The 27754-nt window shown below is 47.9% G+C and overlaps 1 protein-coding gene across 2 annotated transcripts; it reads left to right on the top strand.

Moving 5' to 3' along the window:
- The first annotated feature begins 4693 nt into the window (after nucleotides 1-4693).
- Nucleotides 4694-26069, top strand: DMAC2 (distal membrane arm assembly component 2). Of its 2 annotated transcripts, none has more exons than XM_075606885.1 (6): nucleotides 4694-4811; nucleotides 6069-6235; nucleotides 7494-7574; nucleotides 11863-12002; nucleotides 21944-22106; nucleotides 25506-26069. In XM_075606885.1, exons 1-6 carry the CDS (start codon nucleotides 4794-4796, stop codon nucleotides 25669-25671), a joined length of 735 nt encoding a protein of 244 aa, XP_075463000.1. In that variant the 5' UTR covers nucleotides 4694-4793; the 3' UTR covers nucleotides 25672-26069. The 2 variants fall into 2 exon arrangements, with proteins under 2 accessions (XP_075463000.1, XP_075463001.1); XM_075606886.1 differs by having other exon boundaries at nucleotides 4797-4815; nucleotides 25506-26065.
- Nucleotides 26070-27754: the final 1685 nt, after the last annotated feature.

The raw sequence follows: 27754 nt of genomic DNA on the forward strand, positions 1-27754 counted from the left end.
CATTGGGTGTCAGGTATTGGTTAACAATTACCTGCACCCAATGACCCTTTGCCAGCTAACGTGGGAAGCACTTTGATACCTGCCCCCAAGTAACCGGCACATGCGCATAATTCTTTACTTTGGGTCTCATTTCCCTAACCCCACACTAAAGAATAGGCGCCTCTGAGTCTGCCAGAAGAGGATCTGGACAGGAAAACCTTTGTCTGCAAGTGTGATTTGTAACACCTACAGAACCACTCAAGTCATGCTCTTCTCCGCCCTACCATATACAATCAGGGTGGGGGAGCCTTTGATCAGGGGGCCTGTTGTAGACATATAGTCGTCCCCTGAACATTAACATACTGCAGAGCCATTATCTTTCGCGGGCTTTTATGCCAGACACCAAATACAGTACATTTCCACAATTGTATATATATTAAAATAATCCGTTCGGCTGGGCCGAGCGGGCTACAAATTGCCAGATCCTCATGCCGGAGGGGATTCTACACGGTGGCCAATTTTCAGCTCACTGGGACCCACCAAACCGGAGATACAGAAATACACTTTAAATGCACATTTACAGAAATTGCATTTCTCTGTCATTGAAGTCAATGGCAGAAACCCAAAATAACAATTAACCGGACTTCGTCCTGTTGCTCAGAGAGGGTCGGTATTTGCCATGCAGTGATGCCGGAACGAGGACTACATGGTGGCCAAATCCCAACCCTCTGGGCCGTACAGAACCAGAGTTATGGACTTCAGGTTTTTACAGTTTTTAACTTAGCCGTTTACCTCGCGGCTTTTACCTCCATTGGAATCAATAGGGCCGGCGCTGCCATAGGAAATGCATGGGCCGGCGCCGCCATAGGATTCAATGGGACCTCCGCTCCTATTGGAGTCAATGGGCAACTCACACTTTTTTGCAGTTAACCCTACTCCGTTCGGTTGAGGGGAGAGGGCTGGAAATTGCCATGCAGTCATGCCAGAGCAGTGACTACATGCTGGCCAAATCCCAGCCTTCTAGTCCCCACAGAACCGGAGATATGGGTTTCCACTTTTCACACTTTCTTATTTAGTGTTTGAAAGCCACGCGGCTTTTCTCCGCCATTGCGGTCAATGGTAGGACCATCATGGCCAGCGCGACCCTTTGTCGTCGCCATTAATTGTCGGATCCGGTTGGGGTCAAGTGAAGGGGTTCCTAGGGGCTAGGGTCAAAAATAATTTTATTTCGGGATGCCCTAGAACAAAAGTTTCCCACGCTAATTGGTGGTGAACTTGACCGAGGCCTAGTGATCAAAGCTCCTCATTGACATTGTATCCGCTTTTGCAGTCTGGCTGGCTGCCAGCTCGTTCCTGGAGGTCGGACTCGAGGAATCCCCATTGAAAGACATTACTCCATTCACTTTCAATGGGGAAGCTCCGCTCCTCCTCTCGGGCGCCACCTGCAGGTCTTCTCCGGTATCGTCCCAAATCTGTGAAATCTTTATAGGATTACATGGGGCTCCAATGGCGAACTATGGAGATACTGCAAAATGGAGACTGAAAAGGCGGGAAAGGGAACAAAGGGCCATAAACATGTAAATGCAATTAATCCTTTCACTCCTGACCTGATCCCAGTGTATGTGGTTAGTGCATACACTGTAAAGGTACAAACACCAATAATTGTACCAATATACACATCTAGCAAATAGAACACAGTTTGCCCTGAGGCAGGGGAATAAAAATACATGAAATCCCTCTAAATGTGGGAATATGATTGTAGAGGGAGAAAGGGGGTGGCCCGGTATTAAAGGGGTTGCACCCCATATGGCCATCCCCTGACCTCACCAGAGAGACAAGGGGTTAACTGGACTGCGGTCCAGGGATGAGGTTTGCACCTTGTTGTACCTTGAAAATGTATGTTCCCCTGTTCCCATGTTTCATTATAAGCATGTATTTTAATGTTTTAAAGTGCATTTCTGTATCTCCAGTTCTAGGTCGCAGAGAGTTCATATTTGGCCAATATGTGGAGTCACTGTAGGCATTAAAAACTGGCAAAGGTCGACCCACTGAGCTCACCAGAATGGAACACACACTGCAGGGCCCACCTCTGTACACACACACAAACACACACTGCAGGGCCCACCTCTATACACACAAACACACACTGCAGGGCCCACCTCTGTACACACAAACACACACTGCAGGGCCCACCTCTATACACACAAACACACACTGCAGGGCCCACCTCTGTACACACAAACACACACTGCAGGGCCCACCTCTGTGCACACAAACACACACTGCAGCCTGGGTTGCCACCTTCTATTGAAGGCTAACCCGGGGATAATTTTTTTTAGATGTTTTTATTATATATTTATATATATTCCCCCCTCTCCCAACGTGGGTCGGAGGGGGAAGTCACTGTCACCCAGTCACTGACTGTCACTGTCACCCAGGCACCGACTGTCACTGTCACCCAGGCACTGACTGTCACCCAGTCACTGACAGTCACTGTCACCCACCCAGACACTGTCACCCACCCAGTCACTGTCACCCACCCAGTCACTGTCTCCCACCCAGTCACTGTCACCCACCCACACACATTCAACCCACTCACTGTCATTCATCCACCCACCGTCATTCATTCATCCACCCACCCACCGTCATTCATTCATCCACCCACCCACCGTCATTCATTCATCCACCCACCGTCATTCATTCATCCACCCACCCACTGTCATTCATTCATCCACCCACCGTCATTCATCCACCCACCCACTGTCATTCATTCATCCACCCACTGTCATTCATACACCCACCCGCTGTCATTCATCCACCCACCGTCATTCATCCACCCACCCACCGTCATTCACCCACCCACTGTCATTCTACTGTCACTCACCCACCCAGGCAGGCAGTCACCTGTCTTTTGTTGAAAATATAAAAATAAACATGTTGCATTGTAAAGTAAAAGTTGCACGCTAAAGATATTTTTTGTGGTAGGTGCGCTATGGCTTCGGGGGGTGTGGGGGGGGGGGTGCGCTATGGCTTCGGGGGTAAGGGGGGGGGCTACTCCTTTCATTTGTCCCGTGCCCCATGATTTCTGTTGGCGGCCCTGGCTGCATGTACACTTTTACTCCTTTTATTTAGTCCCAGAGTACTATTAACAAAAAAAAAAATATTTACACACTTGCTTAATATTGCTTTCTATGTCAAGAAAAATATATGTATTTTAGGAAGTTTTCAAAGCACAACTATTCTAATATGGTCCAAATAGCTTGACCCCGTGACATGTTAGAAAAAAATTACAACTTCTACATCAATTTCCCCTTTGTGATTTCTCTGCATAAATAGATTACTAAAGCACTTTGTCATGGAAAGGGTGGTGGATAGATGGAATAGACTCCCAGCAGGGGTGGTGGATAGATGGAAGAGACTCCCAGCAGTGGTGGTGGATAGATGGAAGAGACTCCCAGCAGTGGTGGTGGATAGATGGAATAGACTCCCAGCAGTGGTGGTGGATACATGGATTAGACTCCCAGCAGTGGTGGTGGATAGATGGAATAGACTCCCAGCAGTGGTGGTGGATAGATGGAATAGACTCCCAGCAGTGGTGGTGGATAGATGGAATAGACTCCCAGCAGTGGTGGTGGATACATGGATTAGACTCCCAGCAGTGGTGGTGGATAGATGGATTAGACTCCCAGCAGTGGTGGTGGATAGATGGAATATACTCCCAGCAGGGGTGGTGGATAGATGGATTAGACTCCCAGCAGTGGTGGTGGATACATGGATTAGACTCCCAGCAGTGGTGGTGGATAGAGAGTAATGCAGTAAATGAATTCACAAATGCTAGGGGTAGATGTAAGGAGATCCGGGCTCGGGTTTCACTGGGATAGGAGACTGGGTGAGCCAAGTGTTTATCTGCTTTTAATTTCTGTCTCTATGTAATTATGTAGAAGAGCAGCAAACGGTTAATTCCCAGTATATTAGTGTCACGAGGCCTGTCCAGTCGCTGCTTTTCTGCGGGTCTCACGGGGTTTGTGTCAGACTTTAATGGAGCCTCACTGATGAAGGAAATCAGAACGTTCCCTTCACAGGTCATCATGGGCCCATAATCCCAAACCGCAGTGATATTAGTCCTTGGAAATGACAATTCCAGCTGCTCTGCCATTACCTCTCTGATACAGGCCTTCACTGTATCCACTCAATTATATATATATATTTATTCCCTTTAAATTAAACGTTCTCATTGAAGAATCCCATGTAAACAATGAAGTGCATGCTAATTATGGGTGAGTCAACACTCGCCTCCCATCTGATCCGCCTGTGATCTGCTGCTGCTGCTGCACTCACGTGTGGCCATGTAACAGAGCAAGGCAGACACGCCCACCAGGGGAGGCGGGGTTCCCCGTGTGGGAGGGGCTATGTGACAGGGGAGGCGGGGTTCCCCATGTGGGAGGGGCTATGTGACAGGAGAGGCGGGGTTCCCCATGTGGGCGGGGCTATATGACAGGAGAGGCGGGGTTCCCCCATGTGCGAGGATGTGACAGTGGAGGCGGGGTTCCGCATGTGGGGGGGGCTATGTGACAGGGGAGGCGGGGTTCCACCACGTGGGAGGGGCTATGTGACAGGGAGGCGGGGTTCCGCATGTGGGAGGGGCTATGTGACAGTGGAGGCGGGGTTCCGCATGTGGGAGGGGCTATAAGACAGGGGAGGCGGGGTTCGCCATGTGGGCGGGGCTATGTGACGTGGAAAGCTCGGTATTCCATACACCAGAGGAGGCAGATAGGCGAGTCCTGCTCCCTCCGGTCACGTGACTCACTTCAAACATGGCGGCGCCCAGGCTTGTAGGTTACTAATGTGCAACTTCAGCTTCTAATATGCAAGTTACGCCGTGTAATGTTCTGCTACATACAAAATGTTGCTATATTTATTATATTGCATGTACAGTATATGTGTGCAGTTATATTTAACATACAGAGTTATTTGACACAAATATTTAAGTACATAATTGTGTGTGTATATGCAGACCTGTCTAAGACATGAGAATGTGCTCACAAGTGATATATGCAGACAGTGTATGTAGTGCTGTTCATAGACTTTTGCAGGCACCATGAGTCCCTGCCCTGTCACAGGTCACAGGAATATAAGGTGATAAGTAGCTGATACTGGGATTTGAACAAAGGCAGTGACATTACCACTGAACTACTTCTTCAGCGTGCACTGCAATGTGTGTATTTACTATATTTATTTATATATATATACATACGTACATGCCTATAACTATAAGTGTACATATAATACACTTAATATCGATCGTAGCCATAACTTAACTAAGTGTGGTGAAACCTATACCAAGCTTAAAATTGCAAAGGCAGTATAACCAACCTCACATTGATGAGACCCATTAAGGTCGAAACAGTCTGTCTGTGGTTAGGTTTACTGGCTATGCATCTTAGCCCAGGCTGTGCAATGCAGCAAGCATAAACTTATAGGGGACCTTGTCATATTTGAAGGCAAAGGTGGCACTGTGTGCTCATTTGCATGTCATTTCCCAGAATCCCTTGCTGCAGTGGAAACACTGTAAGCTGGGTTATAATGGTGAAAGGCAGGGTTGCAGACCTAAGACATGCAAATGAGCACACAGCAATATTTCCGTGTGTGTGTGTGTGTGTGTGTGTGTGTGTGTGTGTGTGTGTGTGTGTGTGTGTGTGCGCACGCACAGAATAAATATATACTTTAGTATTAGGTGATACCTTTTTTATTTGAACTAACAATTTTTGTCATAGTCCAAATAGTTTAGTCCAAATAAAAAAAAAAAAAAAAGGTATCACCTAATACTGAAGTACTCATTTATTCTGCCTGGGCTAAGACAGCTATTTCCTATATTTATTTTTACACACACACACACACACACACACACACACACACACACACACACACACACACACACACACACACACCCCCCCCCCCCAACCATATTCAGCCTGTCTCGATCCACTGCTGGAAGGTCTTCCCAATGATCTTCCAGATGCTTTGGTTGCAATCCTCTTCTCCACGTTGCTCCACCAACTTTTCTGATAGTGGTGTCTTGTTTTACGCAGCTGCAGAACACAAGATGCCTGACCCGTCTCTCCCGTAACAGCAGCTCCTCTGCCTCCCCCCTGAAGCACAGAATTCTGCACTATCTGTACACCCATTTCTATGACATGGAGAAAATTATTAACTGGAACGTCCGCTTAACGCACTGGAACCTTCATAAGAAGAATGCGTGCGTATAAATGTCTGCAATAGAATAAGAGATTATGCAGGCACTGCTCACATAGCCTGCCTCTTTAGATGTAATATTCGCACTGTGTATGAGAGAGAGAGAGAGAAAGAGTTCCAATCACACAGACTGTCATAATGCAATCAGTTCGAAAATAGTAATAGTTTTCAGATTATCCACTTCTTTGCTGCTTGAGTCTACAGTTGGTGCTCTGTTCTCCCACCAAACAATCCAACTGGATCTTCAAAACAACAACAGAAAAGACACAGCGCACCAGAAGTCAATAGCAAATTGTGTAATATAAAAAAACACACACTCATATAGCATAAACTTACAATTAAAAAAGTAAATGTAGGCTACACGATATCCCAATGAGAGCTGGAAAGTCCAAAGATGAAATTCTGCTGGGACCCGGTGCACCAGGTCCCAGGACACACAGCTCGCAGCACCTAGGATCCTAGACAGCTCACCAGCTGATCCACTGGTTTGGCGTCTTCACCTGGCGGCTCGCGGATGCTCAGCTGCCACTGCTAGGGATCCGAGCGGCAGACAGCTCAACAGATGATCTATTGCTTAGCATCTCCATGCGACGTCGTGCAGACGCTTCTGATCAGTATAAATATAAGAGCCCTTCCACCAGTGATGTCAAACCCTGATGAAGCAAGTTTGTGCAAAAGGCACTGAGGTCGTAATTTCTTTCATTTTGTCATAACGCAGGAGCGTCTGCGCGCCTTCGCGTGGAGACGCCAACCAATAGATCAGCTAAGATGTTCAGCTGCTTGGATCCCTAGCATTGCAAGCTGAGCGTCCGCTCGATGCCACTTGGAGACGCCAAGCCAGTGGATCAGCTGTTGAGCTGTCTAGTGGCTTTCAAGAATGTTTTTTATATTACACTATTTGCTATAGACTTCTGGTGCGCTGTGTCGTTTCTGTTGATATACATTCCATACACAAAGTGTATGTACACATGCGCACGCACACACACATTCAGTATAATATATATAGGGATGGACTTATTTATTTAGAAAGACTGCAGCTTTTTAAAACAGCTTTATGTTGGTATGTTCCAGCATGTTCATTGTTTTCGAAGGAGTTGAAGAACTACATTGACACATACCTTCAACTGCTGTTATCTATTTGCTGTATTTACATACAATATTTGTTAAACTTGACATCGGGGAGTTAAGGTGTTTGGATACTGAAGTGGGGGTAGCTGGTGAGGTCACAGGGGTACAGTGACTGTACTATGTCTCTTTCTCAGGCATTATGCATATACAGAGCAGCTGTATGGACACTACATAGCTGCTGCATATTTCACACTGGCTCAGAAGGGCGGAGTGAGGTATGTATTTGCACACAGGCTGTGACTGCAGAGTGTATGTATGTGCACACGGTGTGACTGCAGAGTAACGTAGGTATGTGTACATAGGGTGTGACTGGAGAGTAACGTAGGTATGTGTACATAGGGTGTGACTGCTGAGTGATGTACGTATGTGCACACAGGCTGACTGAGGAGTGAGGTACGTATGTGCACACAGGCTGTGACTGCGGAGTGAGGTACGTATATGCACACAGGCTGTGACTGCGTCATTTGACGCCGAAGACAAGGGAAGGAGAGGGGCCGAAGCTGGGGGGGAGAGCAGGGAACCTTTGCACGCCCCTGATCTAGTTCACCCTATGTTAAATTTAGACGACAGATCCTTATCCTATATTTATATTTACAGTATATTGATCCAGAGGAAGGCAAATAAAAAAAACCCAGAATGAAACATTATCCAATGATGTCTCATAAGGGGAAAAATAAATTCCTTCCTGACTCCAATAATGGCAATCAGATTACTCCCTGGATCAACATCCTTCCCATGTATACTTATTTGGTATATCCATGTATACCTTTCCCATCTAAAAAGATACCCAACTTTTTTTTTTACATATCGTATCTGCCATCACAGTCTCCATGAGTAATGAATTCCACATTTTATCGGCCCTTACTGTTAAAAACCCTTTTCAATGTTTGTGGTGAAATCTCCTTTCCCCTAACCTTAAGGGATGACCCGAGTCCTTTGTAGTGCCCTTGGGAGGAATAGACCATTTGAAAACAAATTGTATTGACCCTGAATATATTTGTATGTATGTATATCTTTATATACTGTAGCGCCATCCAGGTACAGTACATAGCGCTTGACAGCAGTAATACACGTTAAATAATATTATAACACATAGTGGCACATAAGCACTTCAGACCTGAAAGTAACAACAGGAAAAGGAGTCCCTGCCCAAAGAGTTTCCAATCTTAAGTGGTAAATAGGGAGAACTTACAGAGACAGTAGGAGGGTGTAAGTGCGTCCGCAGGGGCTCATGGTCAGTACATATGAGATGTATAGTATCATGCAGTGGAGCTACCCATATGCTTCGTTAAACAGGTGTGTTATAAGAAAGGTCCTGAAGGTGGTAAGATAGCGTGTCAGTCAATATTGAGGGAAAAGACATTCCAGAGGTGTGGGCAGTGAGTGAGATTTTAGGCGGGAGACAGTTTAGATACAAAAGGGGTATACAGAAGACATGCAAATTCTAATGTAATGATGAAATAATTGAAATCAAAGTTTAATGGTGTCAATAATGATAAAATAGTGTTGGACAAACTAAGAGGAAAACCAAACTAAATCGTATAGACATTCGTAACTAAATGCTGGTATAACGAGTGGCTGTGAGGTATTAATAAGTGATACAGTATAATCACCTATGAAGTCCAAAAGGTAGTAATAGACTCAATACCGTAATACAGTCTAATTAAAGCTCAATAACCTCTGGTAGTAAGAGGGAAATAGCTTAACAAATATTGTACGTAAATACAGCAAATAGATAACAGCAGTAGACGGTGTGTGTCAGCTAGCGAATTGATGCTGATAACTGATGGTGGAGTTTCTATCAGGTAAGGTGTATGTATATAAACACTCCTAGTAAAGCGGGAGTGGTTTCGATAGATACAATTCCAGACTCTACCATCTGTAAACCCTAATTCAGCAGAGAATGTGTGCCAAATTAATGGTGCCTTCTACAGAGTGCAGTGTCATATAGCTCATGCATTCTGTGCATTCTGTTCAGGTAATAAGCATTTGTAGCAACATTTGTTAATATTGTTAGTAAGTGCTTAGCTGTAAAGCTTGTGCATGTTATGCTTGAAAATAAAGAAACAAACATTTGTAAATATTGCTACTTAGTGCGTACCTTCGCCACTACTTTCCAGCCTACCATGTGATCCCGGAAGTAACAGACTATTCAGTAGCCGGGTCTATAGCAGTTAGTGACATGCACGCTCCCCCTGAGTATTTCAAGGGAGTTATAAACGAGCTCTATACGAGAAAATTCTCTAACAGGGAGCCTAGCTGCTAGCTATCAGTCCCAAGTACGGAGCCTCGTGAACGTTACCAATTTTGTCACAATATGCCTACGTGAATCGGCAGATCACTGCACACTAATATGCAGCAGTGCACAATTAACACTATGGGAAGCGGGCACTAAGTAGCAGTGTTTACAAATGTTTGTTTCTTTATTTTCAAGCATAACATGCATGAGCTATATGACACTGCGCTCTGTAGAAGGCCCCATTAGGGTAGGTGTATAGCGAGAAATTAGGTCTGAGATGTAAGGAGGGGCAAAAGAGTGTATAGCCTTAAAATTGAGGTGGAAAACTCTGTAAGTAATACAGAGTTTAATTGGAAGCCAGGAGAGGGATTTCAGCAGGAGAGACGCTGAGACAGATTTAGGAGAAAATAAAGTGAATCTAGCAGCAGTGTTTAGGATAGATTTTAGGGAAGACAGGTCAGAGGGAGGAAGGTCGGACAATAGAAGGTTACAATACTCGAGGTGGGAGAGAATGAGGGCCAGCGTTAGAGTTTTAGCAGTAGGGGGACAGGGGAAAGCGCGTATCTTTGCAATGTTATGGAGGTAAAACTGACAGGTTTTAGCTACTATGTGAATGTGAGGGAGGAGTCAAATGTGATCCCTAAGCAGCGTGCTTGTGATACTGGGTGTATGATAGTACTGACAACAGTAATGTAGAAGGGGGCAGTAGGGTCAGGCTGTGGAGGAAGTATGAGGAGTGTTGTCTTTGACATTTTAAGTTTGAGTCGGCAGAGGGCCATCCAGGATGATATAGGGGAGAGACATTCAGAGGCTTTGGTCTGTAGAGCAGGTTAAGGTCAGGGGTTGAAATGTACATTTGTGTGTCATCAGCATGGAGGTGATATTTGAACCCTAGAGATGTGATAAAGTCACCTAGAGAGAGTGTGTGTAAAGAAAAGAGGTCCCAGCACAGAGCACTGGGTTATACCCACAGAGAGAGCGACAGAAGATGAGGAGGGGTTAGCAAACAGAACACTGAAAGTACGATGGGAGAGGTAAGAGGAGATCCAAGATAGAGCTTTGTTACGGATACCAAGAGTATGGAGAATGTGAAGGGAAAGTGGTGTTCCACAGTATCAAAGGCTGCAGAGTGGTCGAGTAATATTAGCAGAGTGTAATGACCTTTCTCTTTTGCAGCATGGAGGTCATTAGTTATTTTGGTGAGGGCTGTTTCAATGGTGTGAGCAGTGAGGGAGCCAGATTGTAAAGGATATAGGAGAGAATAGCTGGTGAGAAAATGGAGTAAGCGAGAGAACGAAAGGCGTTTAAACAGTTTAGAGGCAAAAGGCAAGGAGGAGGGAGACAGGGTGATAATTAGAGAGACCGGTAGCATCAAGCTTGTTTTTTTAGTGTGGGTATAACTTTTGCATGCTTAAATGAGGCGGGAAAAGTAGCAGACAAGAGGGACAAGTTGAAAATATGTGAGTAGGGATTGGTATAGGAGAAAGAGGTTTTAGGAGATGGGAGGGTATGGAGTCAAGAGGGCAAGTGGTAGATGGAGAATAGGAGATCAGCAGTGACACATCCTCCTCTGTGACAAGGGATAAATAGTTGAGGAGGAGGATTAGGACAAGGTATAGAATGTGAGGAGGATACAGAGGGGATATCGGGCCGCATGAAATCCACCTTTGTCTTGAAATAGTCAGCCAAGTCCTGAGGTGAAATAGAGGAAGAAAGACAGGTAGTCGTATTCCCTCTAAGGCTGAGGCCCCAGTACCTCCGCGGCATGCGCGCCTGCGAGGCTGGCGGTGCGTGCAGCCGATTCCCCGGTCTGCAGTGAGCTGCAGGAAGAGAGACCAGGGGGGGAGTGACAGGGGCGCGGCCATGACATCACCCGGCAGGTTCTCCCTTATTGGCTGAACCGCTGGGGGGTGTGGCTTAGCGCTCCGTCGCGAGTCCTGCTCTCAATTCTATTGAGAGCAGGAGCAACTATCGCCACAGCGCTGTGGCCCCCCCCCGCAGCGGGCCCGGCGCCATTGAGGGGAGGGCTCTCGTCCGTGCAGCGTCCGCCACAGCGGGCGCTGCAGTAGCCAGCGGGGGCAAGGCCTTAGGCACCTCGTGTCTAATGTAAACAAATCTATATTAACTAGCCTCTCCTCATAATATAGTTATTTATCGTGATAAATACCGTTGTTATGATACATTTCTTGATGTCATTATTGTGATAATGTTGTGTTGGTCTTCCAATCCTACCCAGGGCTCACCAACTCTCTGCTTCCCGCTAGGTTTCAAGGGCACGAACATTGGTACCGGGCAGACAAACGTGGGAAATTCAGCTGGGACTTTTTACAGCACAAGAATTTACCTGTGGAAGGAGTGGACTTAAGCAACTCCACAGTGAACTACAGAGGCCTGGATAACATAGGTGAGATAAAGCGTGTGTTTGGGGTAAAATGCTATATATTAAAAAGGTCAGCTCCTTGTGCCTGTACAGGGAAGATACTCACTGTGTACACTATCGGCGCTATATAAGAAAAAAAAGATTCGGAAACATAGATGCATCATTTATGAGGCGCTTAACACAGTGAGATAACATTAAATGTATTTATTTTATTTCTAAAAATGGAGGTAATACATTGAGAGTTACCTCTCGTTTTCAAATACGACCTGGGCACAGAGTTATGATCTATCCATGGTTACATGAAATTAACAGTGGTAATACATTCAATTGACAGACATTTCATGGATCGTTAGAGATTATATATGATTATGGACATATGTAACAGTTACAGACAAGGTTAACATTGTGTTAGAAGAGGTAGGGTAGGCCTTCAATGTGTTGTTAGAAGAGGCCCTCTCGCATGGAGCTTACAATCTAAAAGGAAGGCGAAGTTGAAACAGGGTACAGGGGATGAGAAGGTGGAGAATAATGATAAGAAATTATGTGTGAGGAGCAATGCATCAAGATTTCTGGTAGATCAATTTATTTTATTTAACGAGTACAGAGCAGTAACAAACAAAAAAATCATAGTCAATAGCTTCTGATGATAATTTCTGTCTTCTGCTATTATTGGCGGGAGCTCAGAACCTTCAGCCACATTACGTAGGTCCGATAATGGTTTCATCTTTTCATACATACTGTGTCCATGTATCAAATTAACGTGTGCTGTAAATCATAAATGTATTATTCAGATGGAATCAGTCACCTTCCTATCCCAATTAGTTAGAACTCAGCCTTTCACTGAACCACGGCTATGCACACACAGAAGGCACATAGGCTATAGAGCTGTGTCTTTCTGGCTGCTATTTCCCTACCGTCTCAGCCATGAATACAATAAAACAATTGTGAGGTTGTGGGGCTGCACACCTAACATATTCATCCCAAAAATGTATCATGTTATAGGAAAACTTCCCCAATTTAAAAAGCGTACTCCATGTCGATGCGTTGTAAAAGCAGATTTACCAGCTGTAAGAGGCAGGTGCAGACGTACACACAAGGAGACAGTTTTGGGGAAATTAAAACATGGCGTTATTTAGCCTGTCTCTTTAAACACTGTACAGCATACAAAAAACAAATAAACAAACACCTATCCCTGTGTAAGGGCTAACTCACTCCCCAGTCCCTAACTGCAAGACTGAGAGGAAAAGCCCCTTACTAGACTACACCCCAAAGTCTTAAGCGGTACCTTAAAGCAGGTGGCCATTCAGGTCCATGGTGTCCGGGTTTCTTGATATCAGCACAGCCTTTGTGCTCAAGACAGTATCTCCTCTGTCAGCATAGTTGTGAATGTGCTAAGGAGTCCTCTAGGCTGTCCCCAGCTCCTCTGATTACCCAGGTGGAGCTGGTTAATTGACTTGTTGCAATCAACCAGCTCTTGGCTGGATTTCTCAGGCCACTAGAGGCTTTTATTTAAACAAGGATAAGTCCCTGTTAAATACCTCCCCTGTTTGTGGGTAGCTCGGGATAGCCACGGCCGAAGCCCATCCTTCCACTCTCACTCGAGATACACCTGTGGCTCGACTGACAATGGATGGAGGAGGATAACGTTCAGTCCCACTGTGATTGGAGCCCTTTCTCCAGAGTGCCAATGTCTCCTCCAGAAGGTGCTTGAAATCAGCAGACTGCAGTCGCTTGATGAGGACTTTCCCAAGCACAGTCTTTCTTCTTCAGATTGCTTGGTCAGGAGTTTTCCCATGTGTCGGGCGATCTTTTCTTCCCTGCGTTTAGGGTGACCACCTGCATCGGGTTCCGTATCCATAATCATGGGTGATTTAAGGTGGGCAGAGTTTTTATTCCTTTCGATTGACTCCCATGGCATCTTTTTTTGTATTCAACTAGTGTTGTACTTGTAGAGGTGTGATCACCAAAACAGTTCTGCCTCATTCTAGCCAAAGACTGAATCTTTCTAGCGGCTATTTTCATTGTGAGGAATCGGACTTGGGCCATGTGGCCACGGTACCATGACTGTATTTATATTGCGCTTTTCAGTTGTAATTCGGTTCTTCTTTCCTGAATTGTGTGGAAAGCCGATAGTAGTACTGAGATGTCATTGCGGGTGCGCTTACAGCAACACACAGCTTTCTTGGTTGTGACGTAGGATCTACATCTGAATTGAATCACACCAGCAGTTTCCTTCATTTTTTTGTAGTATCTTTGCTACAGACACTTCCTAACATTTGACACATTGCTTCAAATGTTCATAGTTCTCTCTTTGTCGTCGCATTCTCCATATGGATTGGAGAAGACAGGCTGCTTTATTCTGGTGATTTAGCTGGCGAGTTTTAATTCCTCTGTAGGCAGCCTGTATGGTGAGCGCTGCAGAACGTTTGCACAGATACCTTTCTCTCTCCAACTTTTCTTGGACAAGAGCTTTATAGTATTTCGGAATTACTCTGCTGCTTTTCTCCCTTTTTAACAAGTTTAACTGTTGCTTCAGGTTCTGAACGTTCTCGTGCTCCCTCTCATACCGAAACATCTGGCCTCTAAGCTTGGCCTCTATCGATGTCCTGGTGATGCTCAGGGCAGCCTTCAGCTCCTCATGCTGCTCTGCAAGGGCACACCGGATATTCAGACATTCCTGCAGCACTTGTATTTCTTTAGCAGCCTGCAGATTTTCTTCCTGCAGAAATTGCTGCTTCTCTTTGGCATTCTGGAGGTGCGTACGCAGACCTTGCAGTTGGCTCTGCAGTAGGTGCTCTGCTTGTGTGCGTTACTCCAATGCTTCTAACTTTTCATATTCAAATAGTTTCATAATTTTTCTTGCTCGTGCAGCTTTTCATCCCTATCACTGACGTGGTCAGTCAAATCAGAGTTTTCTTCTTTCAGACTTGTGTTTTCTCTTTTTACAGTTGCTATAAAATTGAGGGCCTCTTCATAGTCCTCTTTCCAATTACGCACTTCTGTGTGGAGACTCTCGGTCTCCCGGCGTGAGACTTTTATCCCTAGGTTGAGGGTGTGAAGCTTCTTCTGAGAGACTTTAAGATTCATAATAAGCCTGCAGACAGCTTTTTGAGAGATGTCCAGCTCGTCTGCGAAACTGTGAAGTTCCTTTTTAGAGACTTCCAGTTCTGTGCGACAACTGCTGATCTCTTGGTGTGAGGCATGCAGCTCTATGCGGAGAGTATGAGCCTCATTCTGCGATATGTCCACCTCTGTCCGGATACTGCTGACTTCCTGTTGTGAGGCATTCAGTTCTATGCAGAGAGTATCAACCTCATTCTGAGAAACTTCCACCTCTCTATGGCAATTGCAAACCTCTTGCTGAGAGACTCTAATCTCATTCAGTGCTGCCTCATACTTCTGTTTCAGGTTAGCAATCATTTTGTCAGATTTGCTCTGCTTTTTATCCATGGAGTTAATAATAGGTGTTTGCCGTTTTCAGCTTAGTTGTCAGATCTTCTAAGTCACTATGTAAACAACGCTCCGTGTTCATCACAGTCCCACAGTCAAAGGAAAGTGTGAGCAGACCACTGTAGCTTGGCGGTAGCTTCCATCTCCTGTTTCAATAGTTTACAGAGGAAATCACAGTCCTGCCTGGCAGTTTGCAGGGCATCTTGAGTTTCGGTCAAGGGATCGTCACTCATGGGTTTCGGCTGCGCTTCCCTGGTATAGTTTGAGGGTTTCTCAATGTCGGCACCAGACAGACACTTCTTTGGGGATACACGACTTCTGTCACCCGTGGGACCAATTCTCCATTTCCTCTAGGCTGCAGGGCATCTAGGCCCCACTTTTCCTCCGCGGTATCTGTGGACGTGTCTGATCCTTCCATGGTAATTGGAGAACCTCCTTTTCTTTTTCAGCCTTTTTGCTTTGGACGACTCCGTCCCATCAGGGATACTGGGGTCTCCTTCTTTGTTTGAAACGTCAGTAGTTTCACAGCATCCACCATGCTTTTCTTGCAGTTGCAGTAGCTGGCAGGAATATTTGGGGTCAGAGACCTGTTTTTTTCGGTGCGTACCGAGTTTAGGGATCTCCACCATCCTAGGGGTGTTTTGTGGATGCGTCTCGTTTCGGGGCCCAGATCAGATATAATCTTCCTCATCTGTATCCTCATAGGACCGGAAGAGACACTTTCGTGTGTCCGGGTTCAGTACAGGAACACCATTTTTGTGCCCTCTATTTTGGCGGTATCAGGTGTATTCTTCCCCCTGACCCCGGGAGGCGCTATTGCAGCGATTTTCTCTGTATATGCTAGAACCCCAGCTGGTAGTCCTACAGGTGGGCAGACTTCACTTGCAGAGTTCGTAGCTCTCACAGGCGTCTGTCGACTTTTTATTTTTTCTTCTTCTTTACTTTTGTAGAGACATCAGCAGTACTGTGCACACATGCACACCTTCTCTCTCATCAGTGATACTGGATGTGCCCTTGCTAAGAAAAACTTCTGCGTTTTTCTTGTGACAACAGCGCGTTGCTTGCTGCTGCAGTTCCGTGGCTTGTTGAAAAAATTATTCCTCTGGCTGCTGCCTTTTTCCAAGGGCCACATAGGCATCCTCTTCATCATTGGAATAAGGCCTGAAGGGACACTGCTCTGTGTGGCTGGGCTCTCTACACCAGGAACACATTTTCTTCTCCATTTTTGCAGAGTCTGTACTTAACTTCAGCTTGGCGGCCATTTAAAAAATAAATAAATAAATAAACAGAAAAACAAATACAAACCAGCGCTCACAACAAATGACATTGTCCAATGAGTCCAAAGGGGGGAAAAGTCCAGTGGGTCCAAATCAATGTAGAAATACCATTCAGTGGGTCCGTGACATGTGGACAAACACAAAAGACAATATCATAGTGTATACTGTATATCATAAACTACATGAAACAAAAAGGGACAAACAACATGTAACACAGAAGCTGAAAATATAAACTATTTATTAAAACAAAGGAGCCTGTTGCAGAGGATCATCAAGGGGTTAAAACCCAAAACCCTACTTACAGTACAACAGGGCCGGATACAATGAGCGTGGAAGACCAAACGGGGACAGATATCAGATGTAAAGCAAGTCCTCCGTTTAACCCTGAGGAAGTGACGTTATCACGAAACGTGTAGGGTCAGAGGTCACGACGCCTTTGGAGACAGCTGGTTCCGTGTTGCGTTGCAGACCACCCCCACAGGAAGTGACGTCATTGCGAGAGTGGTCCCCTTTCACTCGGCTGTGTAGCTCCACATCCCCGCATCCACTCTGGGAATCCCCTGGATATTGGAGGGAGTTTGAGGCATCGTTCCACACACCGGAGTGTTCACGGAGGACTTGCTTTGCATCTGATATCTGTCCCTGTTTGGTCTTTCATGCTCATTGTAGCCGGCCCTGTTGTAAGTAGGGTTTTGGGTTTTAACCCCTTGATGATCCTCTGCAACAGGCTTCTTTGTTTTAATAAATAGTGTATATTTTCAGCTTCTGTGTTACATGTTGTTTGTCCCTTTTTGTTTCATGTAGTTTATGATATACAGTATACACTATGATATTGTCTTTTGTGTTTGTCCACATGTCACGGACCCACTGAATGGTATTTCTACATTGATTTGGACCCACTGGACTTTTCCCCCCTTTGGACTCATTGGACAATGTCATTTGTTGTGGGCGCTGGTTTGTATTTGTTTTTCTGTATTCCATCTGGTGTTGTTCACACTAGTTTTCCTGGCTGCCCTGTCACATTTTTTACTTGTTGCATATTGCTGCATATTGTTTATAGTTTTTATAGGGATGAGCGCTTTTAAGCACATTTCTTTTTGTGTTGTTTTAAAAACCCATGGGTTTTTTTGTTTTGTTTTTTTCCACAAGTGGTGGGGTAGACTTGTCACAGCATCAGTACCTTGGGAGGGTCACAGTCTGTCACAGTCTCCCCCAGTCAAAGTGTGGCGTTGTGGCTTTCTCTAGTTCCGTGTAGATTTCCGGCCTGGATGTGTAGCCCTTTAATGCTGGTCACTTCTGTTCTTTGTTTTGTTGCTCACGCTGTTGCGGAAACTGTATACAGGCAAAAGCACAAAATATTTCCCAGGCAGTCTCCGGGGCTCCTTTGAAATTCAAGGGCCACCTCTCATCCAAACTTCTGACACTATATGTAAGAGGCAGGTGCAGACGTACACTCAAGGAGACTGTTTTGGAGAAATTAGAATATGGCTTTATTTAGCCTTTAAACACTGTACAGCATACAAAAACACCTATCCCTGTGTAAGGGCTAACTCACTTCCCAGTCCCTATCTGGAAGAATGGAAGGAAAAGCCCTTTACCAGCATGTCACCCCAAAGACTCAAGCGGTACCTTAAAGCAGGTGGCCCTTCAGGTCAGTGGTGTCCGGGTGTCTTGATCTCAGCACAGCCTTTGTGCTCAAGACAGTATCTCCTCTGTCAGCACCGTTGTGAATGTGCTAAGGAATACTCTGGGCTGTCCCCAGCAGGGTTTTTTTTTACCCTCCTCTGATTAACCAGGTGGCGCTAGTTAATTGGTCTCTATGCTGGATTTCTCAGACCACTGGAGGTTTTTATTTAAACAGGGATAAGTCCCTGTTACACCAACCTTGTTATTATTTTGTTTTCCTGGCTGTATTGCTTTTATTTGTTTCTGTAAAAAGGCCCAAAACAGTCAGTAGTGTGTCCACGTGGTAACTCCTGTTCATTCACACTTTCTCTACTCCGTCAGGCAGTACAGAGCTACTTTTCCTGTACACTACAAAGTGTCTGAGCAGATAAAATGTTTTACTTTAACCTTCTCAAAGAAGGGTCTTTGAGGTCTTCTAATGTCACTAAGTGAGAGTAAAAAAAATCAGCGAGCAGAGAAAAAACAAAAAAAGGTGAAAGAAGACATATGTAACATAAAATAAGCATGTAGAGGAAACTGCTCCTTTTTTGTTAATGTAGCTATTTAATACAGTTCATTGTGCTTGTTAATGTGATATTTTCCTTTTTATTTTTATGATATTTCAATTCGAAGAGTCCCGCTTTTAAAATCATTTACGTTTGACCAAAATTAAGTTGGCTGCCATTTTCCCCATGGAAGTCAGTGGGATGCAGCTTGAGTGCTACATGCTTATTGTTGCATTTCTTTTTTGTTTCAAATTTTTTATTAGGCATTTATAACATTTCACAGTATTACAAGTACAGACAATATTTTGGCCTAATACAAGTTTTCACTTTAACTGGTATGGGGGGAAAGCCTCAACGTCCCCCTGACCCTCCAGGGTCTGCCGGGGTGGCGTGAGTGTGGAAACAGAAAAGGGAAAGAGAGGGAAGAGAGAGTGGAAGGGGGGAGGAGGAGGGGGGGGGGAGGGAGGGAGCGTTGCTTCCCTTCCCCTCGACATCCGTACCTTGGGCCCTTGTTCTGTCTTGGTTCTATTTCTTCCGTTATGGGGTGTTTCGGCGCGAGAGAGCCATTTGAGTTAGCCATGGGTCCCATATATTATTGAAAGAGGCAGTGGACCTTTTCAGAAAGGCTGACAATCTCTCCATTTCCATCACCTCTTGCACCCTTTTTTTTACCGTTTGTTTAGAGGGGAGACACCTTCTTCCAGGCGGCAGCCACCGCACACCTAGCCGCTGTGAGAATGAAGGAGACTAATTTGCCTGTTGGTCGGTCCAGTGTTTCTAAGGGCCTGGCCAATAGGTAGGTCAGCGGTCAATGGGTATTATGAGGTCTGTGACCTCTTTTATTAAGTTTTGTATATTTTCCCAGTACTTCTGAATTTCCGGACATGTCCACCAAATATGGGCCATGTCCCCCTTTTGACCGCAGCCTCTCCAACATAGATCGGAAGCCAGGGGGTAGATTTGATTTATTCTAACTGGGGTAAGATACCAGCGGAACAATATTTTGTATATATTTTCTTTAATTGTGGTACATATGGAAGTTCCTGAGGCTGTTTCCCAAATACTTTCCCAATCCTCTCGGTCTATAACTATATTCAATTCTGCTGCCCAGTGTAGCATGTAGTCATGTGTGGGGGCTTCTATAGTCCTCTCCAGTTCTGCACAAATTTGCGTTATAAGACCTTTCTGGTGGGCTGTTTCTCTGCAGAGCCGCTCGAATCCAGTGAGAGGGGGAAATTCCAACGTTGGGGATAATGTTTGAATAAAGTGTCGAATTTGTAGGTACTTAAAGACATTCAGCCCTACTATTTCATATTTGTTTTGTAGAGTTTGATAACTCAGGAACTTCCCAAAGCTCAAGAGGTCGGCAACCGCTCTAATATTTTTTGTTTTGAATTGATCAAATTGCCTGGGCTCACAGCCAGGTGGGAATTTCGGATTTTTGTGAATTGGCGTAAGTTGGGAGTGAGGTGTTGTGAGCTTAAATTTGGATTTGCATTTCGTCCAGATCTCCCATGTGTGTCTCATCGGGCCTAGTTTAAATTTGTTATTCTGCATGTCCTCCCTGCTCAGGGACCAAAGGCAAGCCGGCAGTGAAGGCGTCCCGGCATATTGTGTTTCTATATCTAGCCAGCAGTGTTGATTTGGGTTAGCGTTCCAGACTACCACCTGTCGCAATTGGCGGCCAGGTAGTATCTTGTGATGTCTGGGACTCCTAGTCCTCCTCTTCCCCTTGAGGCCAAGAGAACTGTTCTGGCGACTCTGGGTTTCTTACCCTGCCAAATAAATTGGAAGATTAATTTTTGGATGTTTTTCAATTCCGAGCCAGGGATGTGTACCGGGAGAGTCTGGAAGTAATAGAGTAATCTAGGGAGTATATTCATTTTAACCGAGATCATTCTCCCGATCCATGATATCTGGTATCCTCCCCATTTATCTAGATCTTGTTTGATTTTTTGAAACAGGGCCGGATAGTTATGTTGATATAAGGATTGGTAGGTCCTCGATATCTTGACTCCCAAGTATTTGATACAGGAGGAGCTCCAACGGTAATTAAAGTTTAGTTTGAGGAGTTTCACCTCTGGCTCTGGCAGGCTTAGATTCAGGGCTTCCGATTTATCATTATTAATTTTGTATCCTGAGATTTTCCCGAAATCCCGGAGTTCCTTTTGAAGGTTGGGTAGGGAGGTTTGGGGTTTGGAGAGGGTTAAAATGACATCATCTGCGAATAGGGATATTTTATGCTTCCTGTGTCCAATTTCTATTCCTTGGATGTCTATATTATTTCGTATTGCCGATGCCAGTGGTTCTATGGTTAATGCAAAGAGGAGAGGAGATAGGGGGCATCCCTGCCGAGTTCCATTTGTGATCTCGAATCTCTGATTATTGCCCCCTGGTAATTTTACCTTTGCTGACGGGTTTTGATATAATCTATGGACCCCCTCTAGATATACGTCTTTGAAGCCAAATTTGCGCATAGTATGGTCCAAGAATTGCCAGTTTATTCTATCGAAAGCCTTCTCTGCATCTAGACTTAAAAGTAGTGCTTTGGTGTCTGTGAGGTGGACATGATCAATAATGTTGATTATCTTCTGAGTGTTGTCTGAGGCTTGCCTGCCCGCGACAAATCCTACTTGGTCAATATTGATTAATCTTTATTGTTGCATTTCTAATGAACATAATGTTGTATATTTTGAAGTACATTAGCTATGTGCTTTTTTCCTTTTTGACCTGCTACATGTGCCTGCCACTTTAACCTGTACAGTGTCCTAATGACGGGGTACTGTATGAGGACATGCTAGCTTTCTAGTGGCAGATCGTGTATGCTCACTTCGTCCTCTTCCATTTCCGGCATCCACGGCCTGATCGCGTCTTGTGATCGCCCCAGGAGTGGTCATATGATGCAGAATTATTGGAGATGAAATACATAGCGTTATGGATACAATTTGCAGATCTCTGTGATTGGGAAGGTGTTGTGTCATGGTGCACAGAGTGTGGTCTCTCACTTTTGCTGGGGATGCAGTGTTGCACTGTTACATGTGTTTTGATCCCTGTTCGCTCTCCCCAGTGTTACTGCAGGAGTTACGTGTCCTAGACCTTAGCATGTGTCCTCAACTAGATGACTGGGCTGTGAGCCGCCTACACGTGTTTAAAGATTGCCTGGAGGAACTGTCGCTGGCCGGCTGTCCCCGCATTACCGAGAGGGGCCTGGCCACCCTGCACCACCTACAGTGAGTATGTGTCTGTGTCCATGTGTCCTGTAAGGCTAGGTCCTCAGTGGCCGCTGCTGCACGCGCAACGGTGTGCGGCACACACCAGAGCACAGCCCTCTATGGGGCAGGTCTCAGTCGGCAAGTGTGCGTGTGCGCACAAGGCAAGGCAATTTTTGTCTCTTGGTGCGGCGGCCGATCATTGGTCACGTCACGGGGGCGGTTCAGCCAAGGAGGGCGAACCAGCCGCGTGATGTCGTGGCTGCGCCCCCTCCTCCTCCTCCGTCGGATCTCCTGCTCTCCACTACAACCGCAGACTACAGGACGCGGCTGAAAAAGGTGCATGCGCCACCAGACGCTCCGGCGTGCGTGCAGCCATGACAACTGGGGCCGTAGCCTAAGAGGTGGAGGCCTGACCTGTCTTTATTCTGATACCAGTGTGTCCTCTATGAATCGCGTCCCAGTGCTGCTCCATGTTCTTTATCGAGCCCCATCCAGTGCCCCCTAGCTCTGGATCGCTCCCTGCCCAGCTCTCCCTTGCTCTGGATCGCTCCCCGCGAAGCTCTCCCTTGCTCTGGATCGCTCCCCGCCCAGCTCTCCCTTGCTCTGGATCACTCCCCTCCCAGGTCTCCCTTGCTCTGGATCGCTCCCCGTCCAGCTCTCCCTTGCTCTGGATCACTCCCCGCCCAGGTCTCCCTTGCTCTGGATCGCTCCCCGTCCAGCTCTCCCTTGCTCTGGATCACTCCCCGCCCAGCTCTCTGTTGCTCTGGATCACTCCCCGCCCAGCTCTCTGTTGCTCTGGATCACTCCCCGCCCAGCTCTCTGTTGCTCTGGATCACTCCCCGCCCAGCTCTCCCTTGCTCTGGATCACTCCCCGCCCAGCTCTCCCTTGCTCTGGATCTCACCCCACCCAATGATCCGTTGCTTTGGATCACTCCCCGCCCAGCTCTCCCTTGCTCTGAATCGCTCCCCACCCAGCTCTCCCTTGCTCTGGATCGCTCCCCGCCCAGCTCTCCCTTGCTCTGGATCACTCCCCGCCCAGCTCTCCCTTGCTCTGGATCACTCCCCGCCCAGATCTCCGTTGCTCTGGATCACTCCCCGCCCAGCTCTCCCTTGCTCTGGATTGCTCCCCGCCCAGCTCTCTCTTGCTCTGGATCACTCCCCACCCAGATCTCCGTTGCTCTGGATCACTCCCCGCCCAGGTCTCCCTTGCTCTGGATCGCTCCCCGTCCAGCTCTCCCTTGCTCTGGATCGCTCCCCGTCCAGCTCTCCCTTGCTCTGGATCTCACCCCACCCAACGCTTCGTTGCTCTGGATCACTCCCCGCCCAGCTCTCCCTTGCTCTGGATCGCACCCCACCCAATGCTCCGTTGCTCTGGATCGCTCCCCGCCCAGCTCTCCCTTGCTCTGGATCGCTCCCCACCCAGCTCTCCCTTGCTCTGGATCGCTCCCCGCCCAGCTCTCCCTTGCTCTGGATCACTCCCCGCCCAGCTCTCCCTTGCTCTGGATCACTCCCCGCCCAGATCTCCGTTGCTCTGGATCACTCCCCGCCCAGCTCTCCCTTGCTCTGGATTGCTCCCCGCCCAGCTCTCTCTTGCTCTGGATCACTCCCCACCCAGATCTCCGTTGCTCTGGATCACTCCCCGCCCAGGTCTCCCTTGCTCTGGATCGCTCCCCGTCCAGCTCTCCCTTGCTCTGGATCGCTCCCCGTCCAGCTCTCCCTTGCTCTGGATCTCACCCCACCCAACGCTTCGTTGCTCTGGATCACTCCCCGCCCAGCTCTCCCTTGCTCTGGATCGCACCCCACCCAATGCTCCGTTGCTCTGGATCGCTCCCCGCCCAGCTCTCCCTTGCTCTGGATCGCTCCCCGCCCAGCTCTCCCTTGCTCTGGATCGCTCCCCGCCCAGCTCTCCCTTGCTCTGAATCGCTCCCCGCCCAGCTTTCCCTTGCTCTGGATCGCTCCCCGCCCAGCTCTCCCTTGCTCTGGATCACTCCCCGCCCAGACCTCTGTTGCTCTGGATCACTCCCTGCCCAGCTCTCCCTTGCTCTGGATCGCTCCCCGCCCAGCTCTCCCTTGCTCTGGATCACTCCCCGCCCAGATCTCCGTTTCTCTGGATCACTCCCCGCCCAGCTCTCCCTTGCTCTGGATTGCTCCCCGCCCAGCTCTCCCTTGCTCTGGATCGCTCCCCGCCCATCTCTCCCTTGCTCTGGATCGCACCCCACCCAACGCTCCGTTGCTCTGGATCACTCCCTGCCCAGCTCTCCCTTGCTCTGGATCGCTCCCCGCCCAGCTCTCCCTTGCTCTGGATCACTCCCCGCCCAGCTCTCCCTTGCTCTGGATCACTCCCCGCCCAGCTCTCCCTTGCTCTGGATCGCTCCCCGCCCAGCTCTCCCTTGCTCTGGATCGCTCCCCGCCCAGCTCTCCCTTGCTCTGGATCGCACCCCGCCCAGCTCTCCCTTGCTCTGGATCGCACCCCACCCAGCTCTCCCTTGCTCTGGATCGCACCCCACCCAACGCTCTGTTGCTCTGGCTCAACCATGTGCTATGCATACATCTCTTGTGTAGCTTACATACTGTATTTTGTTGTAATCTTCATCTGTTTACTATTAATCTGCTGTCTGTATACAATCCTTGTGCACTTTATATACCATCTATATGCAGGCCACGGAATTATTTGTAGCAGGGATGTATCCCCAGTGTTAGATGTATCTATGCTGCTAGATCTCTTTGATACATTGTATGTATCTTTCTTTGAGTTACAATAACTCATCTACAGTGTTTGTAACATCACTGTGCAGCTTTTACACCGGCATATCAACGCAGTGTACAGGCATACCCCGCATTAACGTACGCAATGGGACCGGAGCATGTATGTAAAGCGAAAATGTACTTAAAGTGAAGCACTACCTTTTTCCACTTATCGATGCATGTACTGTACTGCAATCATCGTATATGTGCATAACTGATGTAAATAATGCATTTGTAACAGGCTCTATAGTCTCCCTGCATGCGCACAGCTTCGGTACAGGTAGGGAGCCGGTATTGCTGTTCAGGACGTGCTGACAGGCGCATGCGTGAGCTGCCGTTTGCCTATTGGGCGATATGTACTTACTCGCGAGTGTACTTAAAGTGAGTGTACTTAAAGCGGGGTATGCCTGTATATACAGTCGCTGTGCAGTGTAAGTACTACCTCTGTGCAACCCCATGTAGTCTTCCTACGACTCTAGAGCAGCCTGTTATCTACTTTTATTTTTTCTGTAACTCATCCCTGTACACTCTATATGACAAAATACACAAATCCCCTATAGACCCATGTAGGCCTATACCCCCCTCACACTGTATCCTATGCAGCCCGTATTGCACAATGTGCTTCCTGCTGAATCCGCTCCCACTCAGTCTCCCTTTCTCTCTCCGTCCCAGGAATCTCAGGCGTCTCGATGTATCTGGCCTCCCCTGTGTGGCCAGCAAAGGGTTAACGCGTATCCTCCTGGAGGAGGTGCTGCCACCACAGTGCGAGATCATGGGAATGGATTCTTTGGATGGGCAGGGGGACGGTACAGCTTGCTCCCCCACACTAGCCCAGTGACCAAGTTAGAAGACTTCAGGGGATGAAGGGGTTAATCGTTCGCCACGTGCATCCAGCGAAGAAGAGCTTAATAGCCATAGATCTGTATCCAGCAGTGAAGGGTGGATTAATTTATACCGGCATCTGGGAGTGAAGCGGTTAACAGGGCAACACGCACAGCAAAAAGGACTTCATATCTGCCCGTCAGTGAACTAATGTCTGTGCTTTGTCTTTATCTGGGAATTAAGGGGTTAATGTCACTATACCTATAACCAGTGTCAGGCTCTGCCCCTGCACTGCAGCGTCCCGCTCTGCCCCTGCACTGCAGCGTCCCGCTCTGCCCCTGCACTGCAGCGTCCCGCTCTGCCCCTGCACTGCAGCGTCCCGCTCTGCCCCTGCACTGCAGCGTCTCGCTCTGCCCCTGCACTGCAGCGTCCCGCTCTGCCCCTGCACTGCAGCGTCCCGCTCTGCCCCTGCACTGCAGCGTCCCGCTCTGCCCCTGCACTGCAGCGTCCCGCTCTGCCCCTGCACTGCAGCGTCCCGCTCTGCCCCTGCTCTGCAGCGTCCCGCTCTGGCCCTGCACTGCAGCGTCCCGCTCTGGCCCTGCACTGCAGCGTCCCGCTCTGCCCCTGCACTGCAGCGTCCCGCTCTGCCCCTGCTCTGCAGCGTCCCGCTCTGGCCCTGCACTGCAGCGTCCCGCTCTGGCCCTGCACTGCAGCGTCCCGCTCTGGCCCTGCACTGCAGCGTCCCGCTCTGGCCCTGCACTGCAGCGTCCCGCTCTGGCCCTGCACTGCAGCGTCCCGCTCTGGCCCTGCACTGCAGCGTCGCGCTCTGGCCCTGCACTGCAGCGTCCCGCTCTGGCCCTGCACTGCAGCGTCCCGCTCTGGCCCTGCACTGCAGCGTCCCGCTCTGGCCCTGCACTGCAGCGTCCCGCTCTGGCCCTGCACTGCAGCGTCCCGCTCTGGCCCTGCACTGCAGCGTCCCGCTCTGGCCCTGCACTGCAGCGTCCCGCTCTGGCCCTGCACTGCAGCGTCCCGCTCCGGCCCTGCACTGCAGCGTCCCGCTCTGCGCTTCGCATATTTCAAAGTTCCCTAAAAATGTAATTCCTCCAACAGCCTCATGCAATCCTCATATACATCCTCAGAACCCCAGCGTTCTCTCCCCTCCGATCCTCTTGTTTGTGTGTATGTATAATAATGTGTGCTGAGATTTCCAATACAGACCATAGAATACAGTAGGGGTGGCCAATATTTTTTTCAGGCGTCCCGATAAATGTTTGGGCGGGCCATTGTCCTAATGCCCCTCCTCTCAATCAATTCCCTCCCCCATCTCCTCTCTCACTCAATTCTTCCCTCTCCTCCTCCTCTCATTGAATCCCATGTCCTCTCTCTTTTCTCACTCAATTCCCCCTGCCTCTTCTAAGAATTTTACCATGGGGGGTGGAGGCAGGACTCCGATCCAGTGACGGAGGGGAGCTGGAGCCCTGCGTGCAGATGTGGATGTTGGGCCTGACTTCTGGTATGGAGGGGGTTGGACGTGGGCCATTCCAAGTGCCGTCACAGGCCACAGGTTGCCCACCCCTGAATACAAGATATTATAATACAACAGGTACCTCAAACATGCAAGCGCATGATAGGAAAGGCAATCCCTGCTGAGTTTACAATCTTGTGTCTTTCCTCCCCCCATAGCTTGCAAGGAACTCCTGACCCTATTGTGTTATTGTGCAGGAATTGATGTTAAGTCTGTTTATTTACAATATTTAGAGTTCCACACCACTTAAGCTAGGACGGAAATCTTCCCATGGGAGGACCATAAAGTATTTTTCGGTAATGTAGAAAAGGGGCTTACCGCACTACTTAGTAGTTTATCCACATGAGTTGTCTGTCCCTCCCGCTGAAGCCTGGACGTCCACACTCGAAGGTTCCGAAGGGCCGTCGGAAGGCCATGCTGCAAATAGCCACTGTGGCTCGCAGCTCCAGAAATCTGGTAAGAGCCACTTGTGCAGGAGTCCTGGTAGGCGCCATACCTAGTACACTCAGAGGGCAGCAGGGAGCTCTCGTGAGAGACGTAGCAGTGACGTCACTAGAAGAAGAAAAAAGCGGAG

Source organism: Ascaphus truei, chromosome 7, assembly GCF_040206685.1.
Source record: "Ascaphus truei isolate aAscTru1 chromosome 7, aAscTru1.hap1, whole genome shotgun sequence".
Classification (NCBI taxonomy): Eukaryota; Metazoa; Chordata; class Amphibia; order Anura; family Ascaphidae; genus Ascaphus; species Ascaphus truei.

Bases quoted from the DNA above. Each gene is read 5' to 3' on its own strand.
- DMAC2 (XM_075606885.1), top strand. The intron at 7,575-11,862 runs GTATGTATTTGC...GCTTCCCGCTAG, and splicing joins GCTCAGAAGGGCGGAGTGAG to GTTTCAAGGGCACGAACATT. The intron at 12,003-21,943 runs GTGAGATAAAGC...CGCTCTCCCCAG, and splicing joins CAGAGGCCTGGATAACATAG to TGTTACTGCAGGAGTTACGT.